This window comes from Mesoplodon mirus, assembly GCF_964341445.2.
Source record: "Mesoplodon mirus genome assembly, chromosome: X".
NCBI lineage: Eukaryota > Metazoa > Chordata > Mammalia > Artiodactyla > Ziphiidae > Mesoplodon > Mesoplodon mirus.
The window spans coordinates 45,963,483-45,986,832 of NC_138981.1; the positions used below are offsets into that span (position 1 = coordinate 45,963,483).

At 37.6% G+C, this 23,350-nt stretch overlaps 1 protein-coding gene across 2 annotated transcripts in view; it reads right to left on the reverse strand.

Annotated features, from left to right (window-relative positions):
• DGKK (diacylglycerol kinase kappa) overlaps positions 1-23,350 on the reverse strand; it is a gene marked incomplete at its 5' end in the record, with an annotated part of 179,181 nt that overhangs the window by 98,890 nt on the left and 56,941 nt on the right. For both annotated transcript variants that reach the window (XM_082608940.1, XM_082608939.1), the window contains 3 exons: positions 19,385-19,489; positions 21,480-21,560; positions 22,039-22,149. In XM_082608940.1, coding sequence (XP_082465066.1) covers positions 19,385-19,489; positions 21,480-21,560; positions 22,039-22,149 — 297 coding nt within the window. The remainder of the gene's footprint in view (positions 1-19,384; positions 19,490-21,479; positions 21,561-22,038; positions 22,150-23,350) is intronic.

Genomic DNA, 23,350 nt, shown 5'->3' on the forward strand with positions numbered 1-23,350 from the left:
CTAGCTGTCTGGCTTAGTAGCACTTAGTTGCCTATCGGGCTACCACATACTCACAAGGGGTGGGGACTAGAGGGGAGAAAAGATAATTAGGTAAAATTTAAGATGTCTTTCCAAGAACATGGATTTAGAGTTAGGAGAGCTAAGATCTCAATTCTGCCACAATAAATTGTGGGATTTCAGGCAAGGCAACTGAACTCTTCCAAGGTTTTTTTCTCACTTACTTAATGAAATCTTAGAATCATAAGCTTTTCAAGTTGAAAGGAATGTTTGAATTCATCTCGTCTACCCACCAGAAAAACGAATTTTCTTTTTTTAAAATGAATTTTAAAAATTGAGGTATATTGGACAATTAAAATTGTACATATTGAATTTAATGATTTGATATACATATGTAGTGAAATAATCATCACAATCAAGCTAACTAACTTATCACCTCGGATAGTTACCACTTTCTTTCCTTCTTTTTTTTTTGTATGTGTGTTTAGAGCACTTAAGATCTTCTCTCTTAGCAAATTTTAGTATAAAATAAATGAATGATTGTTACTTACGGTCACATTGTTGTACATTAGACCTCCAGAACTTATTCTCCTGCATAACTGAAACTTTGTACCGCTTAACCAATATCTCCCCATTTCCCCCTCTCCTCAGCACTTGGTAACCACCATTCTTCTCTCTGCTTCTAGAGTTCCAACGATTTTATTTTATTTTATTTATTTATTTATTTTTCTGTGGTACGCAGGCCTCTCACTGTTGTGGCCTTTCCCATTGTGGAGCACAGGCTCCGGATGCACAGGCTCAGCGGCCATGGCTCACGGGCCTAACCGCTCTGTGGCATGTGGGATCTTCCTGGACTGGGGCACGAACCCGTGTCCCCTGCATCAGCAGGCGGACTCTCAACCACTGCGCCACCAGGGAAGCCCTCCAACAATTTTAGATTCCACATATAAATGAGAACATACAGTATTGTCTTTCTCTGTTTGGCTTATTTAATGTAGCATACTGTCCTCAGGTTCATCTGTGTTGTTACAACTGGCAAGATTTCCTTCTTTTTTTCGGGCTGAACAATATTCCATTGTATTTGTGTATGTATATATGTATATATATATATATATCACATTTTTAAAATCCATTTTATCCATTGAGGGACCGTTAGGTTGTGTCTGTATCTTGGCTGTTGTGAATAATGTGAAAGAAACATGGGAGTTCTGATATCTCTTCAAGATGCTGATTTCATTTCTTTTGGATATATACCCAGAAGTGAGATTGTTGGGTCATAAGGTAGTTACATTTTTAATACTTTGAGAAACTTCAGTACTACTTTCCATAATGGTTGTACCAATTTATAGTCCCACGAAAAGTGCACAAGTTTTCTCTTTTCTTCACATTCTTGCCAGCACTTGTCTCTTATCTTTTTTTTTTTGGCCACATCACATGGCATGCGGGATCTCAGTTCCCCAACCAGGGATTGAACCTGCACCCCCTACAGTGTAAGCTCAGAGTCTTAACCATTGGACTGCCAGGGAAGTCCCTCTTTTTTGCTTTTCTTTTGTTTTTCTTTTTTTTTAATTTGAAGTATAGTTGATTTACAATATTGTGTTAGTTTCAGGTGTACAGCAAAGTGATTTAGTTATAGATACATATATATCTATTATTTTCAGATCTTTTAAAAATAATTATATATTTTTTATTTTAGCAAAGATTCAGAATATATCTCTTTAAGAAAAAAGAGTTACATCATACAATCTTTTGAAAATATACATTCATATATTGGTTTTGTCCTATGATTAATTTGATTACTAAAAGTTGTAAAGTGCAGCTAAATTTGAGAGCCAAGTTATTAGTAGTTAAAGACTGATTTGCTTTTTTTAAATTGAAGTGTAGTTGATTTACAATATTGTGTTAGTTTCAGGTGTACAGCAAAGTGATTCAATTATATAGATATATATTCTTTCAGATTATTTTCCATTATAGGTTATTATAAGATATTGAATATGGTTCCCTGTGCAATACAGTAAATCCTTTTTGCTTATCTATTTTACGTATAGTAGTTTGTATCTATTAATCCCATATTTCTTTTTTTAAAGTTTATTGTGAAGTTATTTTACATTATTTTATCTTTATGTGGCATTAGGAGATTTTCAAAAAATTTATTTATTTATTTTTATTGAAGTATAGTTGATTTACAATGTTGTGTTAGTTTCAGATGTACAGCAAAGTGATTCAGTTATACATACATATATATCTATTTTTTCAGATCTTTTAGAAATATATTATTTTTATTTTAGCAAAGAGACAGAATGTATCTCTTTAAGAAAAAAGAGTTACATCATACAATCTTTTGAAAATATACATTCATGTATTGGTTTTGCCCTACAACTAATTTGATTACTGAAAGTTGTAAAGTGCAGCTAAATTTGGGAGCCAAGTTATGAATAGTTAAAGACTGATTTGCTTATTTAAATTGAAGTGTAGTTGATTTACAATGTTGTATTAGTTTCAGGTATACAGCCAAGTGATTCAGTTATATATTATATATATGTTACATATAATATATATATGTATATATATATATATATATATATATTCATTCTTTTTCAGATTCTTTTCCCATATAGGTTATTACAGAATATTGGGTATAGTTCCCTGTGCTATACAGTAGGTCCTTGTTGGTTATCTATTTTATATATAGTAGTGTATATATGTTAATCCCATACTTCTAATTTATCCCTCCCCACTCCCTTTCCCCTTTGATAACCATAAGTTTGTTTTCTATGTCTGTGAGTCTGTTTCTGTTGTGTACACAGATTCATCAGTATTGATTTTTAGATTCCACATATAAGTGATACAATATTTGTCTTTGTCTGACTTACTCCACTAAGTATAATATTCTCTAGGGCCATTCATGTTGCTGCAAATGACAATCTTTCATTCTTTTTTATGGATGAGTAATATACCAATGTATATATATCTCACATCTTCTTAAGCCAATAGTTTGTTGATGGACACTTGGGCTGTTTCCATGTCTTGGCTATTGTAAATTGTGCTGCTATGAACATTGGAGTGCATGTATCTTTTCGAATTATAGTTTTCATCTACCCAGGAATGGGACTGCTGTGTCATATAGTAGTTCTATTTTTAGTTTTTAAAGGAACCTCTGTACTGTTTTCAATAGTGGTTGTACCAATTTGCACTCCTTTCAACAGTGTAGGAAGTTTTCTTATTCTCCAACCCTCTCCAGCATTTATTATTTGTAGACTTTTTGATGATAGCTATTCTGATGATAAGAGCCATTTTAGCAAGGGTGAGATGATATCTCATTGTGGTTTGATTTGCATTTCCCTAATGATTAATGGTGTTGAGCACTTAACTTTTTATCCATTTTATGTCTTCTTTGGAAAAATATCTATACAGGTCCCTCACCCATTTTAAAAACAGATTATCTGTGGGTTTTTTAAACTATTGAGTTGTAGGTGTTCCTTATGTATTTTAGATATTAACCTCATATCAGATATATAGCTTGTAAATATTTTCTCCCATTTCTAGGTTGCCTGTTCACTCAGTTGATTTAGCTTGATGTAATCTCACTTGTTTATTTTAGCTTTTGTTCCTTGTGCTTTTGGTGTCATATCCAAGAAATCATTGTCCCAGTCAATGTAAAGAAGGTTCTTCTCTGTTTTCTTCTAGTAGTTTTATAGTTTTAGGTCTTACACTTAAGTCTTTATTCAGCCTGAGTTGATTTTTTGTACATGGTGTGAGGTAACGGTCCAATTTCATTCTCCTGCATGTTGATATCTAATTTTCCCAACACCATTTATTGAAGATTACCCTTCCCCAATTTTGTGTTCTTGGCACCCTTCTGGAAATCAATTGACTGTAAAAGCATGGATTTATTTCTGTGCTCTCTATTTTGTTCCATTGGTCTCTATGTCTGTTTTTATGCCAGTACAATATTGTTTTGATTACTATAGGTTTGTAATGTATGTTGATATCAGGAAGTGTGATTCCTCCAGCTTTGCTCTTCTCACTCAAAATTGCTTTGGCTATTTGGGGTTGTTTTTGGCTCCATATGAATTTTAGGATTGCTCTTTCCATTTATGTAGGGAATATCATTGGATTTTGATTGGGATTGTTTAAATCTGTAGATTACTTTGTGTAGTATGGGCATTTTAACAATATTAATTCTTATGATCCATGAACATGGGATGTCTATGCATTTATCTATGTATTCTTTACTTTCCTTCATCAATGTTTTATAATTTTCAGTGTATGTTTTTCACCTCTTTGTTTAAGTTTATTCCTAAGTATTTTATTCTTTTTGTTGCTATTGTGAATGGGCTTATTTTCTTAATTTTCCTTTCAAATAGTACATTGTTTGTGTATAGAAAACTGAGTGCTTTTTTTGTATGTTGATTTTGTACCCTATGACTTTACTGAATTTGTTTGTTAGTTGTAACAATTATTTTGTTCAGTCTTTAGGATTTTCTACATATATGATCATGTTGTCTGCAAACAGAGACAATTTTACTTCTTCCTTTCCAGTTTGGGTGCCTTTTAATTCTTTTTCTTGCCTAATTGCTCTGGCTTGGATTTCCAGTACTATGTTGAAAATAAGTGGTGAGAGTATGCAGCCTTGCCTTGTACCAGGTCTTAGAGGACAAGCTTTCATTTTTTTCCCATTAATTATAATGGTGTCTATGGGCTTTTCATATATGGCCTTTATTGTGTTGAGGTAAGATCTTTCTACACTTATTTTCTTGAAAGGTTTAATAATGAATTAGTGTTGAACTTTGTCAAATGCTATTTCTGCATCTACTGAGATGATCATGTGTTTTTTATCCTTCATTTTGTTAATGTATTGTAACACATTGTTTGATTTATGTATATTGAAATACTGTTGCATCCCTGGGATAAATCCCTCTTGGTTACAGTGTATAATCCTTTTAATGTGCTATTGAATTTGGTGTACTAATATTTCATTAAGAATTTTTGCATCTGTGCCTCTGAGGTGGGAGAGCTGACTTCAGGACATTGGGCCACCAGAAACCTCCTAGGTCCACATAATATCAAATGGCAAAAGATATCCCAGAGATCTCCATATCAATGCTAAGACCAAGCTCCACTCAACAACCAGCAAGCTACAGTGTTGGACACCCTATGCCAAAGAACTAGCAAGATAGGAACACAAACACACCCATTAGCAGAGAGGCTGCCTAAAACCATGATAAGGTCACAGACACCCCAAAACACACCAGCAGATACAGTGCTGACTACCAGAAAGGCAAGATCCAGACTCATCCAACAGAACATAGGCACTAGTCCCCACCACTAGGGAGCCTACAGAACACACTGAACTAACTTTAGCCACTGGGGGCAGACAGGAAAAACAACGGGAACTATGAACATGCAGCCTTCGAAAAGGAGACCCCAAACACACTAAGTTAAGCAAAATGAGAAGACAGAGAAACACACAGCAGATGAAGGAGCAAGGTAAAAACCCACCAGACCAAACAAATGAAGAGGAAATAGGAAGTCTACCTGAAAAAGAATTCAGAGTAATGATAGTAAAGATGATCCAAAATCTTGGAAATAGAATGGAGAAAATACAAGAAACATTTAACAAGGACTTAGAAGAACTAAAGAGCAAACAAACAATGATAAACAACACAATAAATGAAATTAAAAATTCTCTAGAAGGAAGCAAAAGCAGAATAACTGAGGCAGAAGAATGGATAAGTGACCTGGAAGATAAAATAGTGGAAATAACTACTGCAGAGCAAAATAAAGAAAAAAGAATGAAAAGAATTGAGGACAGTCTCAGAGACCTCTGGGACAACATTAAATGCACCAACATTCGAATTATAGGGATCCCAGAAGAAAAAGAGAAAAACAAATGGACTGAGAAAATATTTTAAGAGAGTATAGTTGAAAACTTCCCTAATATGGGAAAGGAAATAGTCAATCAAGCCCAGGAAGCACAGAGAGTCCCATGCAGGATAAATCCAAGGAGAAACATGCCAAGAAACATATTAATCAAACTGTCAAAAATCAAATACAAAGAAAAAATATTAAAAGCAGCAAGGGAAACACAACAAATAACATACAAGGGGATTGCACAGGAGGAGCTTCAAGAAGGTGGAAGAGTAAGGCATGGAGATCACCTTCCTCCCCACAAATACATCAGGAATACATCTACACATGGAACAACTCCTACAGAACACCTACTGAACACTGGTAGAAGACCTAAGAACTCCCCAAAGGCAAGAAACTCCCCACGTACCTGGGTAGGGCAAAAGAAAAAAGAAAAAACAGAGACAAAAGAATAGGGACAGGACCTGCACCAGTGGGAGGGAGCTGTGAAGGTGGAAAGGTTTCTACACACTAGGAAGCCCCTTCGCAGGCAGAGACTGTGGGTGGCAGAAGGGGGAAGCTTTAGAGCCACTGAGGAGAGTGCAGCAACAGGGGTGCAGAGGGCAAAGCGGAGAGATACCCGCACAGAGGATTGGTGCTGACCAGCACTCACCAGCCCGAGAGGCTTGTCTGCTCACCCAACGGGACGGGTGGAAGTTGGGAGCTGAGGCACCAGCTTCGATCGGATCCCAGGGAGAGGACTGGGGTTGGCTGCATGAACACAGCCTTAAGGGGGCTAGTGCACCACCACTAGCTGGGAGGGAGTCCAGGAAAAAGTCTGGAGCTGCCAAAGAGACAAGAGACTTTTTCTTTCCTCTTTGTTTCCTGAGTGCAAGGAGAGGGGATTAAGAGCACCGCTTAAAGGAGCTCCAGAGATGGTCGTGAGCCATGGCTAACAGTGCGGACCACAGAGATGGGCATGAGACACTAAGGCTACTGCTGCAGCCACCAAGAAACCTCTGTGCAAGCACAGGTCACTACCCACACCTCCCGTCCCTGGAACCTGTGCAGCCCGCCACTGCCAGGGTCCCATGATCCAGGGGCAAATTACCCGGGAGAATGACCATTTTTGGAATGGGTTGTTTGTTTGTTTGTTATTTAGCTGCATGAGCTGCTTGTAAATTTTGGAGATTAATCCTTTGTCAGTTGCTTCATTTGTAAATATTTTCTCCCATCCTGAGGGCTGTCTTTTGGTCTTGTTTATGGTCTCCTTTGCTGTGCAAAAGCTTTTAAGTTTCATTAGGTCCCATTTCTTTATTTTAGATTTTATTTCCATTTCTCTAGAGGGTGGGTCAAAAAGGATCCTGCTGTGATTTATGTCATAGAGTGTTCTGCCTATGTTTTCCTCTAAGAGTTTGATAGTGTCTGGCCTTACATTTAGGTCTTTAAACCATTTTGAGCTTATTTTTGTGTATGGTGTTAAGGAGTGATCTAATCTCATACTTTTACATGTACCTGTCCAGTTCTCCCAGCACCACTTATTGAAGAGGCTGTCCTTTCTCCACTGTACATTCCTGCCTCCTTTATCAAAGATAAGTTGACCATATGTGCATGGGTTTATCTCTGGGCTGTCTATCCTGTTCAATTGATCTATGTTTCTGTTTTTGTGCCAGTACCATACTCTCTTGATTAATGTAGCTTTGTAGTATAGTCTGAAGTCAAGAAGCCTGATTCCTCCAGCTCCATTTTTTGTTCTCAAGATTGCTTTGGCTATTCGGGGTCTTTTGTGTTTCCATACAAATTGTGAAATTTTTTGTTCTAGTTCTGTGAAAAATGCCAGTGGTAGTTTGATAGGGATTGCATTGAATCTGTAGATTGCTTTGGGTAGTAGAGTCATTTTCACAATGTTGATTCTTGCAATCCAAGAACATGGTATATCTATCCATCTATTTGTATCATCTTTAATTTCTTTCATCAGTGTCTTATAATTTTCTGCATATAGGTCTTTTGTCTCCTTAAGTAGGTTTATTTCTAGATATTTTATTCTTTTTGTTGCAGTGGTAAATGGGAGTGTTTTCTTGATTTCACTTTCAGATTTTTCATCATTAGTGTATAGGAATGCCAGAGATTTCTCTGCATTAATTTTGTATCCTGCTACTTTACCAAATTCATTGATTAGCTCTAGTAGTTTTCTGGTAGCACCTTTAGGATTCTCTATGTATAGTATCATGTCATCTGCAAACAGTGACAGCTTTACTTCTTCTTTTCCGATTTGGATTCCTTTTATTTCCTTTTCTTCTCTGATTGCTGTGGCTAAAACTTCCAAAACTATGTTGAATAAGAGTGGTGAGAGTGGGCAACCTTGTCTTGTTCCTGATCTTAGTGGAAATGCTTTCAGTTTTTCACCATTGAGGACGATGCTGGCTGTGGGTTTGTCATATATGGCCTTTATTATGTTGAGGAAAGTTCCCTCTATGCCTACTTTCTGGAGGGTTTATGTTATAAATTGGTTTGAATTTTGTCGAAAGCTTTCTCTGCATCTATTGAGATGACCATATGGTTTTTCTCCTTCAATTTGTTAATATGGTGTATCACATTGATTGATTTATGTATATTGAAGAATCCTTGCATTTCTGGAATAAACCACACTTGATCATGGTGTATGATCCTTTTAATGTACTGTTGGATTCTGTTTGCTAGTATTTTGTTGAGGATTTTTGCATCTATGTTCATCAGTGATATTGGCCTATAGTTTTCTTTCTTTGTGACATCCTGGTCTGGTTTTGGTATCAGGGTGATGGTGGCCTCGTAGAGTAAGTTTGGGAGTGTTCCTCCCTCTGCTATATTTTGGAAGAGTTTGAGAAGGATAGGTGTTAGCTCTTCTCTAAATGTTCGATGGAATTCGCCTTTTAAGCCATCTGGTCCTGGGCTTTTGTTTGTTGGAAGATTTTTAATCACCGTTTCAATTTCAGTGCTTTTGATTTTTCTGTTCATATTTTCTACTTCTTCCTGATTCAGTCATGGCAGGTTGTGCATTTTTAAGAATTTGTCCATTTCTTCCAGGTTGTCCATTGGTATAGAGTTGCTTGTAGTAATCTCTCATGATCTTTTTTATTTCTGCAGTGTCAGTTGTTACTTCTCCTTTTTCATTTCTAATTCTATTGATTTGAGTCTTCTCTCTTTTTTTCTTGACGAGTCTGGCTAATGGTTTATCAATTTTGTTTATCTTCTCAAAGAACCAGCTTTTAGTTTTATTGATCTTTGCTATCGTTTCCTTCATTTCTTTTTCATTTATTTCTGATCCGATATTTATGATTTCTTTCCTTCTGGTAACTTTGGATTTTTTTCTTCTTTCTCTAATTGCTTTATGTGCAAAGTTAGGTTGTTTATTCGAGATGTTTCCTGTTTCTTAAGGTAGGATTGTATTGCTATATACTTCCCTCTTAGAACTGTTTTTGCTGCATCCCATAGGTTTTTGGTCATTGTGTCTCAATTGTCATTTGTTTCTAGGTAGTTTTTGATTTCCTCTTTGATTTCTTCAGTGATCTCTTGGTTATTAAGTAGTGTATTGTTTTGCCTCCATGTGCTTGTATTTTTTAAAGATCTTTTCCTCTAATTGATATCTAGTCTCATAACGTTGTGGTCGGAAAAGATACTTGATACAATTTCAATTTTCTTAAATTTACCAAGGCTTGATTTGTGATGCAGGATATCATGTATCCTGGAGAATGTTCCATGAGCACTTGAGTAAAATGTGTATTCTGTTGTTTTTGGATGGAATGTCCTATAAATATCAATTAAGTCCATCTTGTTTAATGTATCATTTAAAGCTTGTGTTTCCTTATATATTTTCATTTTGGATGATCTGTCCATTGGTGAAAGTGGGTTGTTCAAGTTCCCTACTATGAATGTGTTACTGTCCATTTCCCCTTTTATGGCTCTTCTTATTTGCCTTATGTATTGAGGTGCTCCTATGTTGGGTGCATAAATATTTACAATTGTTATATCTTCTTCTTGGATCGATCCCTTGATCATTATGTAGTGTCCTTCTTTGTCTCTTGTAATAGTCTTTATTTTAAAATCTATTTTGTCTGAAATGAGAATTGCTACTCCAGCTTACTTTTGGTTTCCATTTGCATAGAATATCTTTTTCCATCCCCTCACTTTCAGTCTGTATGTGTCTCTAGGTCTGAAGTGGGTCTTTTGTAGACAGCGTATCTATGGGTCTTGATTTTTTATCCATTCAGCACGTGTGTGTGTTCAAAGCAATTTTGAGAATGAAAAACGGAGCTGGAGGAATTAGGCTCCCTGATTTCAGAGTATACTACAAAAGTACAGTAATCAACACTGTATGGTATTGGCAGAGAAAGAGAAATATAGATCAATGGAAAAGGATAGAAAGCCCAAGATTACCCCACGCACATATGGTCACCTTATCTTTGATAAAGGAGGCGAAAGTATACAGTGGAGAAAAGATAGCCTCTTCAATAAGTGGTGCTGGGAAAAGCAGACAGCTGCATGGAAAAGAATGAACTTAGAACACTCCCTACCACCATACACAAAAATAAACTCAAAATGGATTAAAGACCTAAATGTAAAGACCTAATGAAACTTAAAAGCTTTTGCACAGCAATGGAAACCATAGAAAAGACAATCCTCAGAATGGGAGAAAGTATTTTTAAATGAAGCAACTGACAAGGGAGTAATCTCCAAAACTTACAAGCATCTCATGCAGGTCAATATCAAAAAACAAACAACCCAATCCAAAAATGGGCAGAAGACCTAAATAGACATTTCTCCAAAGAAGTCATACAGATTGCCAGCAAACATATGAAGAGATGCTCAACATCACTAATCAGTAGAGAAATGAAAATCGAAACTAAAATGAAGTATCACCTCACACCAGTCAGAATGGCCATCATCAAAATTCTACCAACAATGAATGCTGGTGAGGGTATGGAGAAAACGGAACCCTCTTGCACTGTTGGTGAGAATATAGTTTTATACAGCCACTATGGAGAAGAGTATGGCGGTTCCTTATAAAACTAAAAATAGAACTACCATATGACCCAACAACCCCCTACTGGGCATATACCTTGAGAAATCCATAATTCAAAAAATGTTATGTACCACAATGTTCATTGCAGCTCTATTTACAATAGCCAGGACATGGAAGAAACCTAAGTTTCCATCAACAGATGATTGGATAAAGAAGATGTGGCACATATATACAATGGAATATTACTTAGCCATAAAAAGAAATGAAATAGAGTTATTTTTAGTGCAGTTGATGGACCTAGAGACTGTCATACAGAGTGAAGTAAGTCAGAAAGAGAAAAACAAATACCTTATATTAACACATATATATGGAATTTTTTAAAAAAAGGTTATTAAGAACCTAGGGGCAGGTAGGAATAAAGATGCAGACGTAGAGAATGGATTTGAGGAGCTGTGGAGGAGGAATTGTAAGCTGGAACAAAGTGACAGAGTGGCATGGACTTACATATACTACCAAATGTAAAATAGATAGCTAGTGGGAAGTGGCCACATAGCACAGAGAGATCAGCTCAGTGTTTTGTGACCACCTAGAAGGGTGGGATAGGGAGGGTGGGAGGGAGACGCAAGAGGGAGGAGATATGGGAGGATATATGTATATGTAGAGCTGATTCACTTTGCTATAAAGCAGACGCTAACACACCATTGTAAAGCAGTTATACTCATATAAATATGTTAAAAAATTTTTTAAACATGCTAAATTTCAATCAAAGGCAGATGGCCAAATAAATTATAGTTGATCTAACTAATGGAAAACCAGAAATTCATTAAAAATCACAATCTTGTAAGCTTTATAATATTGGAAAACATCAAATTAAACAAAAATATACTGTAAAGTTGATTATACAGTGTCATAGCAATTTATTTGTTCATATTTATATGCATACAAATTGAACTGCAAAATTAAAAAAAATTAACAGCATTTAAACTTTCTTTTGTTGTTTCTGTAGTTTCCAACATTTTCTGACTTTTTATTTTTAAATTATATATCAAAAAGTACCATTATGATAATGTTTACTTTGTGTATAGTTCCCCTAAGACCTTTTTCATCTCATTTGGTACTATTATGTCAGACTTTTGTTGTAATAGAGAATAGAACATGCTGATATCTATGAAACAGAAGTATAAGTGATTGGTGTAATGTCTGTACATGGCTTAGTAGATGGGCCCCCACTGTGAAGAAATGAAAGATGTATCATTAAAAAGAAAAAAAGAATTTTTACATCTATGTTCATCAGGGATACTGGCATGTATCTTTCTTTTCTTTAGTATCTTTGTCTAGTTTTGGTAACAGGTGATGCTGGCCTTATAAAATGAGTTTGGAAGTGTTCTCTTTTCTATTTCTTGGAAGAGTTTAAGAAGGATTAGTATTAATTCTTCTTTGAATGTTTCATAGAATTCACACATGAAGCCATCAAGTCCTGGGCTTTTCTTTGTTGTGAGATTTTTGATTACTGATTCAATCTCCCTATTTGTTATTGGTATGTTCAGGCTTTCTGTTTCTTTCTGATTTAATTTTTAGTAGTTTGTATGTTTCTAGGAATTTATCCATTGCTAGGTTATCTAGTTTGTTTATAATAGGTCCTTATGATCCTTTTTATTTCTGAAGAATCTTTTGTAATGTCTTCTCTTTCATTTCTGATTTTGTTTGAATCTTCTCTCCTTTTTTTCTTCATCTAAGAGTTTGTCAATTTTGTTTATCTTTTAAATAATTACCTCTAGTTTTGTTGACTCGTTAAAATTTTTTTCCCTATTTGATTTAGTTCTGCTCTGATCTTTATTATTTCCTTCATTCTGCTAACTCTGGGCTTATTTTGTTGTTTTTCCTGTTCATCAATGTGTAAAGTTATGTTGTTTATTTAAGATCCTTCTTTTTTTAATGGAGGTGTTTACTGCTATAAACTTCCATCTTATAACTTCTTTTGCTACATCCTTATTTTTATTATGTTGTGTTTTCAATTTTGTTTTACTCAAGATACTTTTAAAATTCCCTTTGAATTTCCTCTTTGATCTAATGGTTGTTCAAGAGTGTATTATTTAGTTTCCATGTATTTGTGAATTTTTCTATTTTCCTGCTGTTATTGATTTCTGTTTCATTTTCTGTCATGGTCAGAGGAGATACTTAGAATTATTTCCATTACCTTAAATTTGTTATAACTTGTTTTGTGACCTAAAATGTTGTCTTTCTGGAGGATGTCCTATGTGCCCTTAAGAAGAATGTGTCTTCTGCTGCTGTTGGGCAGAAATTTCTGTCTATGTCAGTTAGGTCAATATTGTTATTCAAGTCAGCTGTTTCTTTATTGATTTTCTGTCTGCATGGCCTACACATTATAAGTGGAGTATTGAAGCCCCCTAGTATTATTGTGTTGCTGTCAAATCCTGCCTTCAAATCTGTCATTGTTTGCTTTATATATTTAGGTACTCTGATCTTGGGTGCATATATGTTTATAATTGTTATATTTTCCAGTTGAATTGACCCTTCTATCATTATATAATGTCTTTTGTTTCTAGAGACAGTTTTAGATTTAAAGTCTATTTTGCCTGATATAAGTATAGCCACCCCTGTTTCTTTCAGTTACCATTTGCATGCAGTATCTTTTTCTATCCCTTCACTTTCAGGCTATGGTGTCTTTAATTCTAAAGTGAGTCTTTTGTAGACAGAGTATTTCTGATCTTGTTTTTTAAAATCAATTCAGCCACTCTGTGCTCTTTGAATGATGAGTTTAATTCATTTACATTTAAGATAATTATTGATAAGTGAGGGTTTACTATTACCATTTTGATAATTGATTTCTGTATGTCTTGCAGTTCTTTTGACTCTCTCTTCCTCTCTTGCTGTCTTCCTTTGTTATTTGATGATTTTTTTTTATAGTGACCTGCTTTGGTTTTCTTCTCTATGTCTTTTGTTTATCTATTATAGGTGTTATTTTGTGTGTGTATGTGTGTGTGTGGTTAGCTCGAGGTTTGCACAAAATATCTTGTAGTTATATCTTTCTATTTTAAGTTGCTAAAAACTTAAATTTAATAGCATACCAAAATACTTTTACTCCCCCCAGCACTTATACTTTATGTTCTTTTGGTCAGAGTTTGATCTTTTTATATTGTGTATCCGCTAACAAATTTTTATCTACTAACTTTTATATTAGGGTTAAAAGTAGTTCATGCACCATTATCATTAATGAAACACTTCAGACTGATGAAAGGTTTGAGCCTGGGAGACTTAAAGAAAGAATAAAAAGGAGAAAATTGGAAATAATGAGCTGCTTAGAAGACTAGATTAAAAGGTTAGCTCCTTCTGATGAATTCTAATGGAACCATTGACTATGAGAACAGGAATGAACCTTAAAGTCATCTAGGGACTTCCCTGGTGGTCACGTGGTTAGGATTCCATGCTTTCAGTGCCGAGGGCCCGGGTTTGATCCCTGGTTGGGGAACTAAGATCCCACAAGCCACACAGCTCAGCTAAAAAAATGTCATCTAGACTCCAGATTCTAGATTCTAAAGCATCTTTAGATCAAGTCATGTAGCCTTTATTTGAATGCTTCCAAAAGTGGAGGACTAAGTTTCTTGCAAAAGAGTCCATTCAATGTTCCTAAAGCTCTAAATTTTAGAAAGTTTTTTCCAAATCTTTGGCCTACTAAAAGAACTTTCTAACATTCAGTGTGAGCTTTGAGAATGTCATCAGCTGTCTCTTGAGGTAGAAATCTTCCTGTCATTGGAAATAGTTAAAGCAAACTATGTACATAATTGCTTCTGAGCATTTTGTATAGAAAATTAATTTTTCATAGTGACATCAGCAAGATGATGGACTAGAAGTTCCCAATGCTCTTCCCCTCCCCCACAAAAACAACAAATAAACAACTACATGCCATCTAGAATATTCTGGAGTTGAAAGAGCTCCAGAATACAACAAAAAAAGCTGCAGAAACTCATGGAGCACAGAGACAGAATGGTCACATAGAAAAGTGTAGTAAGCAGTTTAACTTCATTGCCCCATCCCTCAGCCTGGCAGAGCTTGGGGCCAAGAGGAACCCCCTTGGCCTAACCTCTCCCAACAAGGGGAAAGAAGAGCAGGAGGACTCCAGTAGCCTACATCATTGCTGTGGACACAAGCATCTTTCAACTTGGTGGTGTCCTGAAATCTTCATTGCCGTTGAATCCAGGTGAAGTAGCTGCCTGGAGCCCAAACTGCTGCAACCACTCCCCAGAAAGAGCTACTGCAGTATCCCCTCCCAGAGAAGCTGCCACCACTGCACCCCTACTTGGAAAGTGTTGATGCGTCCCTCCAATCAAAGTTGACACCACTGCATCCAGCTCTCCCTGCCAGAGCCACAGTCCTCCCTTCTGAAAGCATGTACACACCCTGGACTCCAGTTCCATGGCTGCTCAGCACTCACCCATGCCTCACATACTAAGGCTACCATCATGGTGAACACACCTGCCCACCAGCCCCAGGTACCAAAGTTGTTCTAGATGCTCCTGAGCTCCAACCCTGGCACCATGACCACTCTGCAGGTGCCCACTCCCCAGACACCAACACTATTGCCACCACAAATGTGTCTGTGCCCCTGATCCTGGCACCATTGCTACCATATGTGTAACTGTGTGCTGGACCAGCAACAAGAGGGATCCCCTTGGCAATGACTTCCTCCTGTGGAGGAAAAGGAGAACAGGAGGACCAAGCAGTCTTCACCAGCAAGGAACACAATAACCCTTACCATCACTATGGAAACTCACAACCTTGGTCACTGAGGTCCTCTGCAGTTTTTGCTGACAATGACCTCAGCTGATGGAGCTCTACAAGGACTATGCATCTGTGTCCTCCCTGAAGCCAGAACCACTGCTGCACACCCTGGAGCTGGAGCCACCATATTCAAACCAGTTGGCACTCTCACACTCACCTATAGGTAAAAGTCTTTACCCCTGAAGACAGTTCATAAAGTCCTGAAAAGGCAATTGCTCCCTCAAATGTGCAGACATCAACACAAGGCTACCAGAAACACACAAAAAAATCAAGGAAACATAACATCACCAAAGAATTACAATAATTTTCTAATAACTGATCTAAAAGAAATAGAGATCTATGAATTTCCTGGAAATGAATTCAAAATAATTGTTTTAAGGAAGTTCAGTGAGCTATAAGAGAACACAGATGGACAACTCAATGAAACCTGGAAAGCAATACATGAAAAAATGAGAGGTTCAACAATAAGACAGAAATCATAAAAAAGAACCAAACAGAAATTCTTGAGCTGCAGAATACAGTAAATGAAATGAAAAAATGCAAAAGGGAGCTTCAACAGCAGACTTGATCAAGCAGAAGAGAGAATCTGAAAACAGGTCATTTGAAATTATCTAGTTAGAGAAGAAAAAGAAGAATGAAAAAGTGTGAAAGAAAGCAAACCTATATACACATTATGGGAGACCCAGAAGGAGAAGAGAGAGAGAGAAAGGGGCAGAAAGCTATTTAAAGAAATAATGGTTAAAAACTTTCCAAATCTTGAGAGGGAAATGGATATCCAGATTCATGAAGCTCAAAAATTTCCAAACAGTATCAACCCAAAGCAGACTACACTGAGACACAATATAATCAGATTGTCAAAAGTCAAGGACAAAGAGAGAATTCTGAAAGCATCAAGAGAAAATTAGCTCATCACATGTAAGGCAACCCCCATAAGACTATAAGCAGTTTTCTCAACAGAAACCTTGCAGGTCAGGAAAGAGTGAGATGATGTAATCCAAGTATTGAAAGAAAAAAAAACTTATATCTGAGAAAACTATACCTGGCAAAATTATCCTTTAAAATGAAGGACAGATAAAGTCTTTCCCAGACAAACAAAAACTGAGGGAATTTGTCACCACTAGACCTACCTTACAAGAAATGCTTAAGGGAGTTCTTCAAATTGAAATAAAAAAAACATGCTAAACAGCAACATGAAAGTATAAATCTCACAGGTAAAGGTAAATATATAGACATATACAGATTAACGAAGTTCTTCCCCACTCTTTATTCTGGCATTGATAATCCTCCACAATCAGGCCCAACCTACCTCTTCAACCTACCTCTTTAAACTTTCCCAAACTCTTCTGGTCAAATGGAGTCCCCGTTTTACTCTATTCCAAAAAGGTTCTGTTTTGTTACTTAGCTTTTTCTTATACCAAGTCCCCTGCTCAGGACATCCTGCTGGCCCTAATCCCCTGCCACCAATAAAATCCTTTTCATCTTTCAAGGTCAGTCTCAAATCTCTCCTCTATTAACTCTTCCTAGGGGACTCCAGACCATATTAATCTCTTCCTCCCCTGAACTCCCATACCACTATACTGTCTGTTTCATTCATCTGGCAATCAAGCATCTGCCTTGTAACATCTTTGAAAACTTATTTGTCTCGAATATTTTCACTTAACTGTTTCTTTGGTGTGTATCTTATCTCCCCAACTATCTAAAAAGCTCATTGAGATCAGGATCCAAGGCTACACCTTCTTGTCAACTCTCTATGGAACAGAACTGGGCACCTAGTAGGGGCTCACTTCTTAATGTGTACTGACTGGTTTTAGATAGGTTACCCCATTACTTCGCAGTGACTTTAATAGACCACTAAGTCCATGATTAACCTTTTTTCACCCCATGTCAGGCATTGACAGCTGATAGGGTGCATATGAGAGAAAGCATATTTGACTCTTCAAGCCTCAAGCAGGACAAATTGCTAAGATGTGGGTAGTGAGATATTTTACTATTGGCTAAAAGTGTTCCTTAATAGATCTAGGTCCCTGGAGCAGCTCCACAGAGGTTGTGATTATAAACTGAAATTCACAACTCTTTCAAGAGAGTTAACAGGCAGATTTTTTTCCTTTCTAGTTTGTGCTGGGTAGTCAACAAGGTGTTTAATTCAGTTGAGTCAGGAATGGCACATCAATGGTCTGATGGCTTTCTCTAGAAGTTCTTGAATTCCTGGACTGATAATTAAAATTCAAGATATTCTATGTGACCTTTTATGACAAATTGAAATTGAGAAGTCCTCCAGTGTGGGTAGAGATAAGCCAAGAAAATGAAAAGGATTGGTCCACAGGGGTGAGAATAGGAGAGGAGTGTGGAAATCATAACTTTTTGTGGCTACCTTTAATGCTGAGCCATAGTGACCGTATTGGGTGTGGGCAGGAGGGACAGGATGTGCTTCACCATTAGGAAAAGAAGAAGAAAATAACAAAGGAGTGAAATGCTGAGTGCTAAGTCATGTAAAGACCATCATCAGATTCTAAGCAAAGAAGCTCTCAATTAAGCATTTACAATGTGGGGCCGGGAGAGGTCTCAATGATATGTGGAGACGTACCTAGTCCCTAGTTCAGTTAACTTGTCATATACTCATAGCCATGAGTAGTAGAATGAATAGTTATGAAAATAAGTGGTCAAAAGCCTGAGAAGTCCTAGGGGAGTGAGGACAGATGGTTTTTCTCCATGGCATTGTTTTTATAACTAAAACCCATTATTACCCATTATTTTACACTGCTCCACCCCAAATGTTTATAAAAATCCTCTACTCTTTGCTAGTTACTTAAAACATCAGGTTCTTTTTAAGGGTGGATTCGTCTTCCCCTTTATCTCTAAGACCTTCACAGCAGAACTTTGCTTTAGGATGAACCATGTATCATTCTCTTTCTAAATCCTGGCTCCAATGTTACCCTCAGATTCATTTATTCATTCAAAAAATATTTATTGAGCCTCTACTATGTGGCAGACACTGTGCTAAGTAAATAAATGACAAAATCCCTCCCCTCTTGAAACTTACATAACTTCTAAGTGTGGTATGTCTGTAGAAGAGTGAGCTGAAGGCATGGCCCAGGGTTTGAATGCTGGCACCACTTGTTGCAGGGAGCAGTAGCCAGGGGCTTGGTATTGCTAAGGAGAAAAGGAATCCTGCCATTCTTTGGGGAGGACTGCTCCTTGCTTTTCCCTCTACATTTCCTTTGTTGTAGACGGTAAACAGAGAGGCAGAATGGCATAATGGTTAAGAACATAGGCTTTGGAGTCACACAGCCTGGGTCCAAATCTTGGCTTTGCTACTGAGTAATTATTTCATCTTGGGCTGGTTCCTTCTCCTTTGTGAGCCTCAATTTCCTTAGCTGTTACTGTAGTCATTCAGCAGACCCAAGTGAAGACTGCTGATTGCAGCTAAGCTAACAGAAGAACATCTAAGTTAGCTGCTCACATACATCTTGAGTGCTTCATACATTGAGCATACAGTGACATCTACATATCAAGTGGATGTGTACAGAGGTCTCTAAACCACATACTTACCAAGGTTTGAGTCTAAGTGAATTACTCTTACTTATAAACAGGTTTCCTAATTATATCCATCCACAATTCCTGACCAGATGGTATCTGCTTCCATCTTATTAGTTCCCTGTTGGAAAGGCGGCTTAGCTAATGCAGTCAATTAAGTGTTTACCCGTGAGAGTTGTGTAGATTCTCTATTATTTCCCTTACCTTACGAATTTCTCCCTGTTGCACGGTTTTTATGACGTTAATCCATTCTTCCATATCTTTCCGGTTGGGTGCAGCCAGTGTAACTTTTCGTTGTGGTGTGATCACCTACACAAAAACACATTATTAGCTGGTTCCCACTCCAAAACTTTGCCCCCAAACAAAGCCTTTGAACTCTCCAAGAAACTAGACAGGTCTACTAAGCACAACCAAAGCCACTTTTTAAATATAAGACAGAAGCTCCCAGAGCCACTCACAGTTCCTTAGATAACCACCCCAACTAATAATAATGGTAATAATAACAAACAACACTTTAATGGCACTTACTACGTGCTGGACACTGTTCTATTGTACTTTATGTATATTATTTATTTCATTCTTCCTTACAACCCCTTGATATGAGCATTATTATTTTTCTCACTTAATAGGATATTTTTCCATGGCAAAGGGAGTTAAATGACTTGCCCAGGTCCACCTAGCAGGTAAAAAGCTAAGCCAGAATTCGAACCCAGATTCTTTGGCTCCAGCACACATGCTCTTAAACACTAAGCCATGCACCCATCTGTTATTCAAATGAGGTTGCATGAAAATACTACTTGCTTACTGCTGCTCTATCTACTTGAAAATGGGGAAAGGGTATATTTTTCATTAGGGTGTGCCTCTTTCTGTTTGAGGGGAGAGTGAGAATGGAGTGGGGAAACTACAAATCCAGTTTCTTTCTTTCTTATGGCCTGGGACAACCTGAAGAGGATTTTACTATCATCTCTCTTAATCCTGTGTGGTGCAAAAACCTTGCAGGAACCATGAGAAAGCCATGCTGAGAGTCTAGCAGAGGTAGACCATGATCAGGGCTTCATCTACTCTCAGAGGGCAGGAGGGAGCATGGATAGCTGTAGCATCAGTCATTGTTTCAATGGCCCTGCTTGCCTTCACTACCAGCGGCCCCCACCCCAAGCCCAAATCTTGGAGCTAGAGTTTACCACACCAACAAGAAATTTCTTTCTCCTTGTACATGTGTCTGTGATAAATGGCAATAGGAACTAGTGGGAATTGTGACAATAGCCGCTCCTTTGGTCCAAACCCATTCTTGTGTGGGGTTGATGAATAGTGCCTCTGTGTTTTAATTAGGCTAAGGGGCAACCTAGCCCTTGGAATTTCTTTGTAGAATGGAGACCAAAAACATTATCTTGCATGCTCATCACCCAAAGGTTAAGATTTTGGGGACTGGGTCAACAGAACCCTCAGCTTTATCCTGGGTCAGTATGATGTAATGAGAGAGAAATGAGAGTAGGATCTTCCTCTTATATCCAACTGCTCTCCTTTCAAAGGAGAATAGACTGTGGACCAGCCATGGAATCAGGGTATTGGGCCCATAGCTCTTTAGTCTGCTAAGTACCACTCTCTACCTGCCTGAAGAGGAACCCTGGTCTCCATAACCCACCACTGAGGCTGAGAAAAAGCATTTCTGGGAGGAGGTGGGTAGGAGGATTCCTGGGCCAATGGACTTGCTATTTTTCAGTGAGCTTTCTATTCTGGATTTACGTGAATGACCAAAGCTTTATGACATTTCAGCAGTGACAAGCCCTTGAATACTTCCCTAGAAAATCCTCTGCTTTCTTTGAAGTACTCTCATCAGTAATCTCAGCATAGGATAGCTTTCAGTTTGGATTTAGGTTCTTATCTATTTCATCAAAGGAGAGAATGTCATGTAGTTTGATTATCCTGATATATTCTACAACATACTGGCAGTCTCTTGAAAGCCTCCCAATGACACTCATTTAAATTATCTTCACCAGGAGGATTGATTTTTGTAATAGTCACTCCTCCCGCTCCAAAATCAGCTCAGCTTTATATCAGGCTGGTAATAGGGAACAGGGCCATCACTTTTTTCCCCATCATTGGGATGGTAGAAAATATTCACATGAATAATCTTTAGCATTCATTTGCAAAGCTACTTTAAGTGGATTTCCATATGCACTTTGGGATCAAAGGAAACTTGGGAAATCTGAACTCTAAAGAGGCAATAGGTGGTTATGGCAACCCCTCCTCCCAGCTAGCTCCCACCCCTGCCCATTCAGTCATTCCTAATCTTACTTACGCAAAAACTGTGGCAAAGGTTTCTACAGCTGCTTTCTGCCAAGGCAACTTGAGACAGATCAATTGTTTCAAAGCGTGCAAACTGGAAAGGTATAAGAGGGAGAGGGAAAAGGAACCGTCTGGTTAATAAGGCAAAGAGACACTAAAAGGTAAACACACACACACACACACACAGGCACACTATTAGGCATTTTTGGCAGTCATGATCCCATTATTTCTTTGGCTTGAGCTGAGATTTATTTAGCAACATGGTTTTTTATTGATATATCATGGGACAAACAAAAAAACAAACCAAACCAAAAACACAACTCTTCCCAAAACTTTTATGTGGATTTATAGGAAGGCTTAGGTAGTTCAGAATTTTTCAAAACTAAAGGTTTACGCTGGAGAAGATAATGGGATATGGTCTATCTAGGGGCCTAGTGGAGCAGGTAAGGGTTAGCCACCTTAATGCTTGCCAATATGTTGGCCCATCTCCCCACAAAACATTTCCTGGTACCCACCCACTAACCCTATTGACAAGAATATATGTATATATATGTATATATATATTCTCTTACCGCAGGATGGTGTGCAAAGCAGAGCCTTTGTCCTCGAACCAGAAAATATCTGAGTTTCCACCTCTTGAAGGAGTTACAGTTCTTCAGCAGAGGTCCTTCCTTCAATATTTTCTGAAAGATAGCAGCATAGTGTTGAGTAATTAGATCAATTTGCAAGACCATATCACTTGTCCTCTCATTTGAGAAGATCAGATATCTGGAAAGCTCTATCTCCGTCACATATCTGAGGAATGGCCCAAGGGCCAGGCAAGAACACAAGGAAGTTAGTTCAATCAGAAAGGGTATTGGTTACCCTTGGATAACACATTCAGGATGATATAGGCTCTAAGTTTCTAAGGATACATGGCCCAAGAACCATGGAGAACATCTCCATTGGTGGTGGGAGGTGGGGAGGAGGGATGGAACACATAAATATAAGAACTACATTCCTAGGGAAGAACAAATGGTCAGGAAAGAGGCGGAATTCAGTAAAGGCAGATTTTCTGGAAGTCTCCAGATTGTAGGCCTGGACAGGGCCTTCCTCTCTGCTCTTTTAGAGTGTTCCTTTTAGAATGTTAAGTTGGATCACATTCCTTCCCTGCTCACAAACCTCCAATGGCTTCCTAACACTTTTAGAACCAAATCCCAAGCCTTTACCATGGCCTTCAAGGGATTCATGATCTGGTGAGAGCAAAAAGGGCACCAAAAAGGAACTACCATTTGATTAGTTTCTTTACATATCTCATAGTCTGACCAACTGATTTTTCAGTTACTTGTCAGATAGACTGATTCTAACCAAGCATAGAGTGTACTTACCACTGTTACAATTGGGGAGGTTCTCAGTTACATTTATAGAATACAAATCAATATGCAAGACTACCATTTGGGAGAAGTACTCACACCCACCAAGCTGGAACCAAGCCCATGCTGAATGGACGAAGAGACAGACGTTAAGTCATCGGATCAAAGCTCTACCATGGATTCCATCCAACATCTAAATTAGAATTCACCATTTGGTGGTTGTGGAAGTGTTTTATTTGGCCCATCTGATGTTTTTCAGTTTTTAATTAGTTCATAATATTTAAAAGGCAGAAAATTTCAAATAAAAATCCAAGTTTCCTTTTTTTAAAAATCAGAACAGCTGGTAACAGTGGACCTATCTTCTCACATGGCAACAATCTGCTGGAACAGAGTAGCAGCTGCTCCCTTCAGATGGGACACCCGACTCCAGCAGGTATTTAAGTTTGGGACCGTGTCTGAACAATCTTTTGTTACTCCCATTCTCCCAAATATACACACATCTATTACACTACCTGTTCAATTATTTAACCAG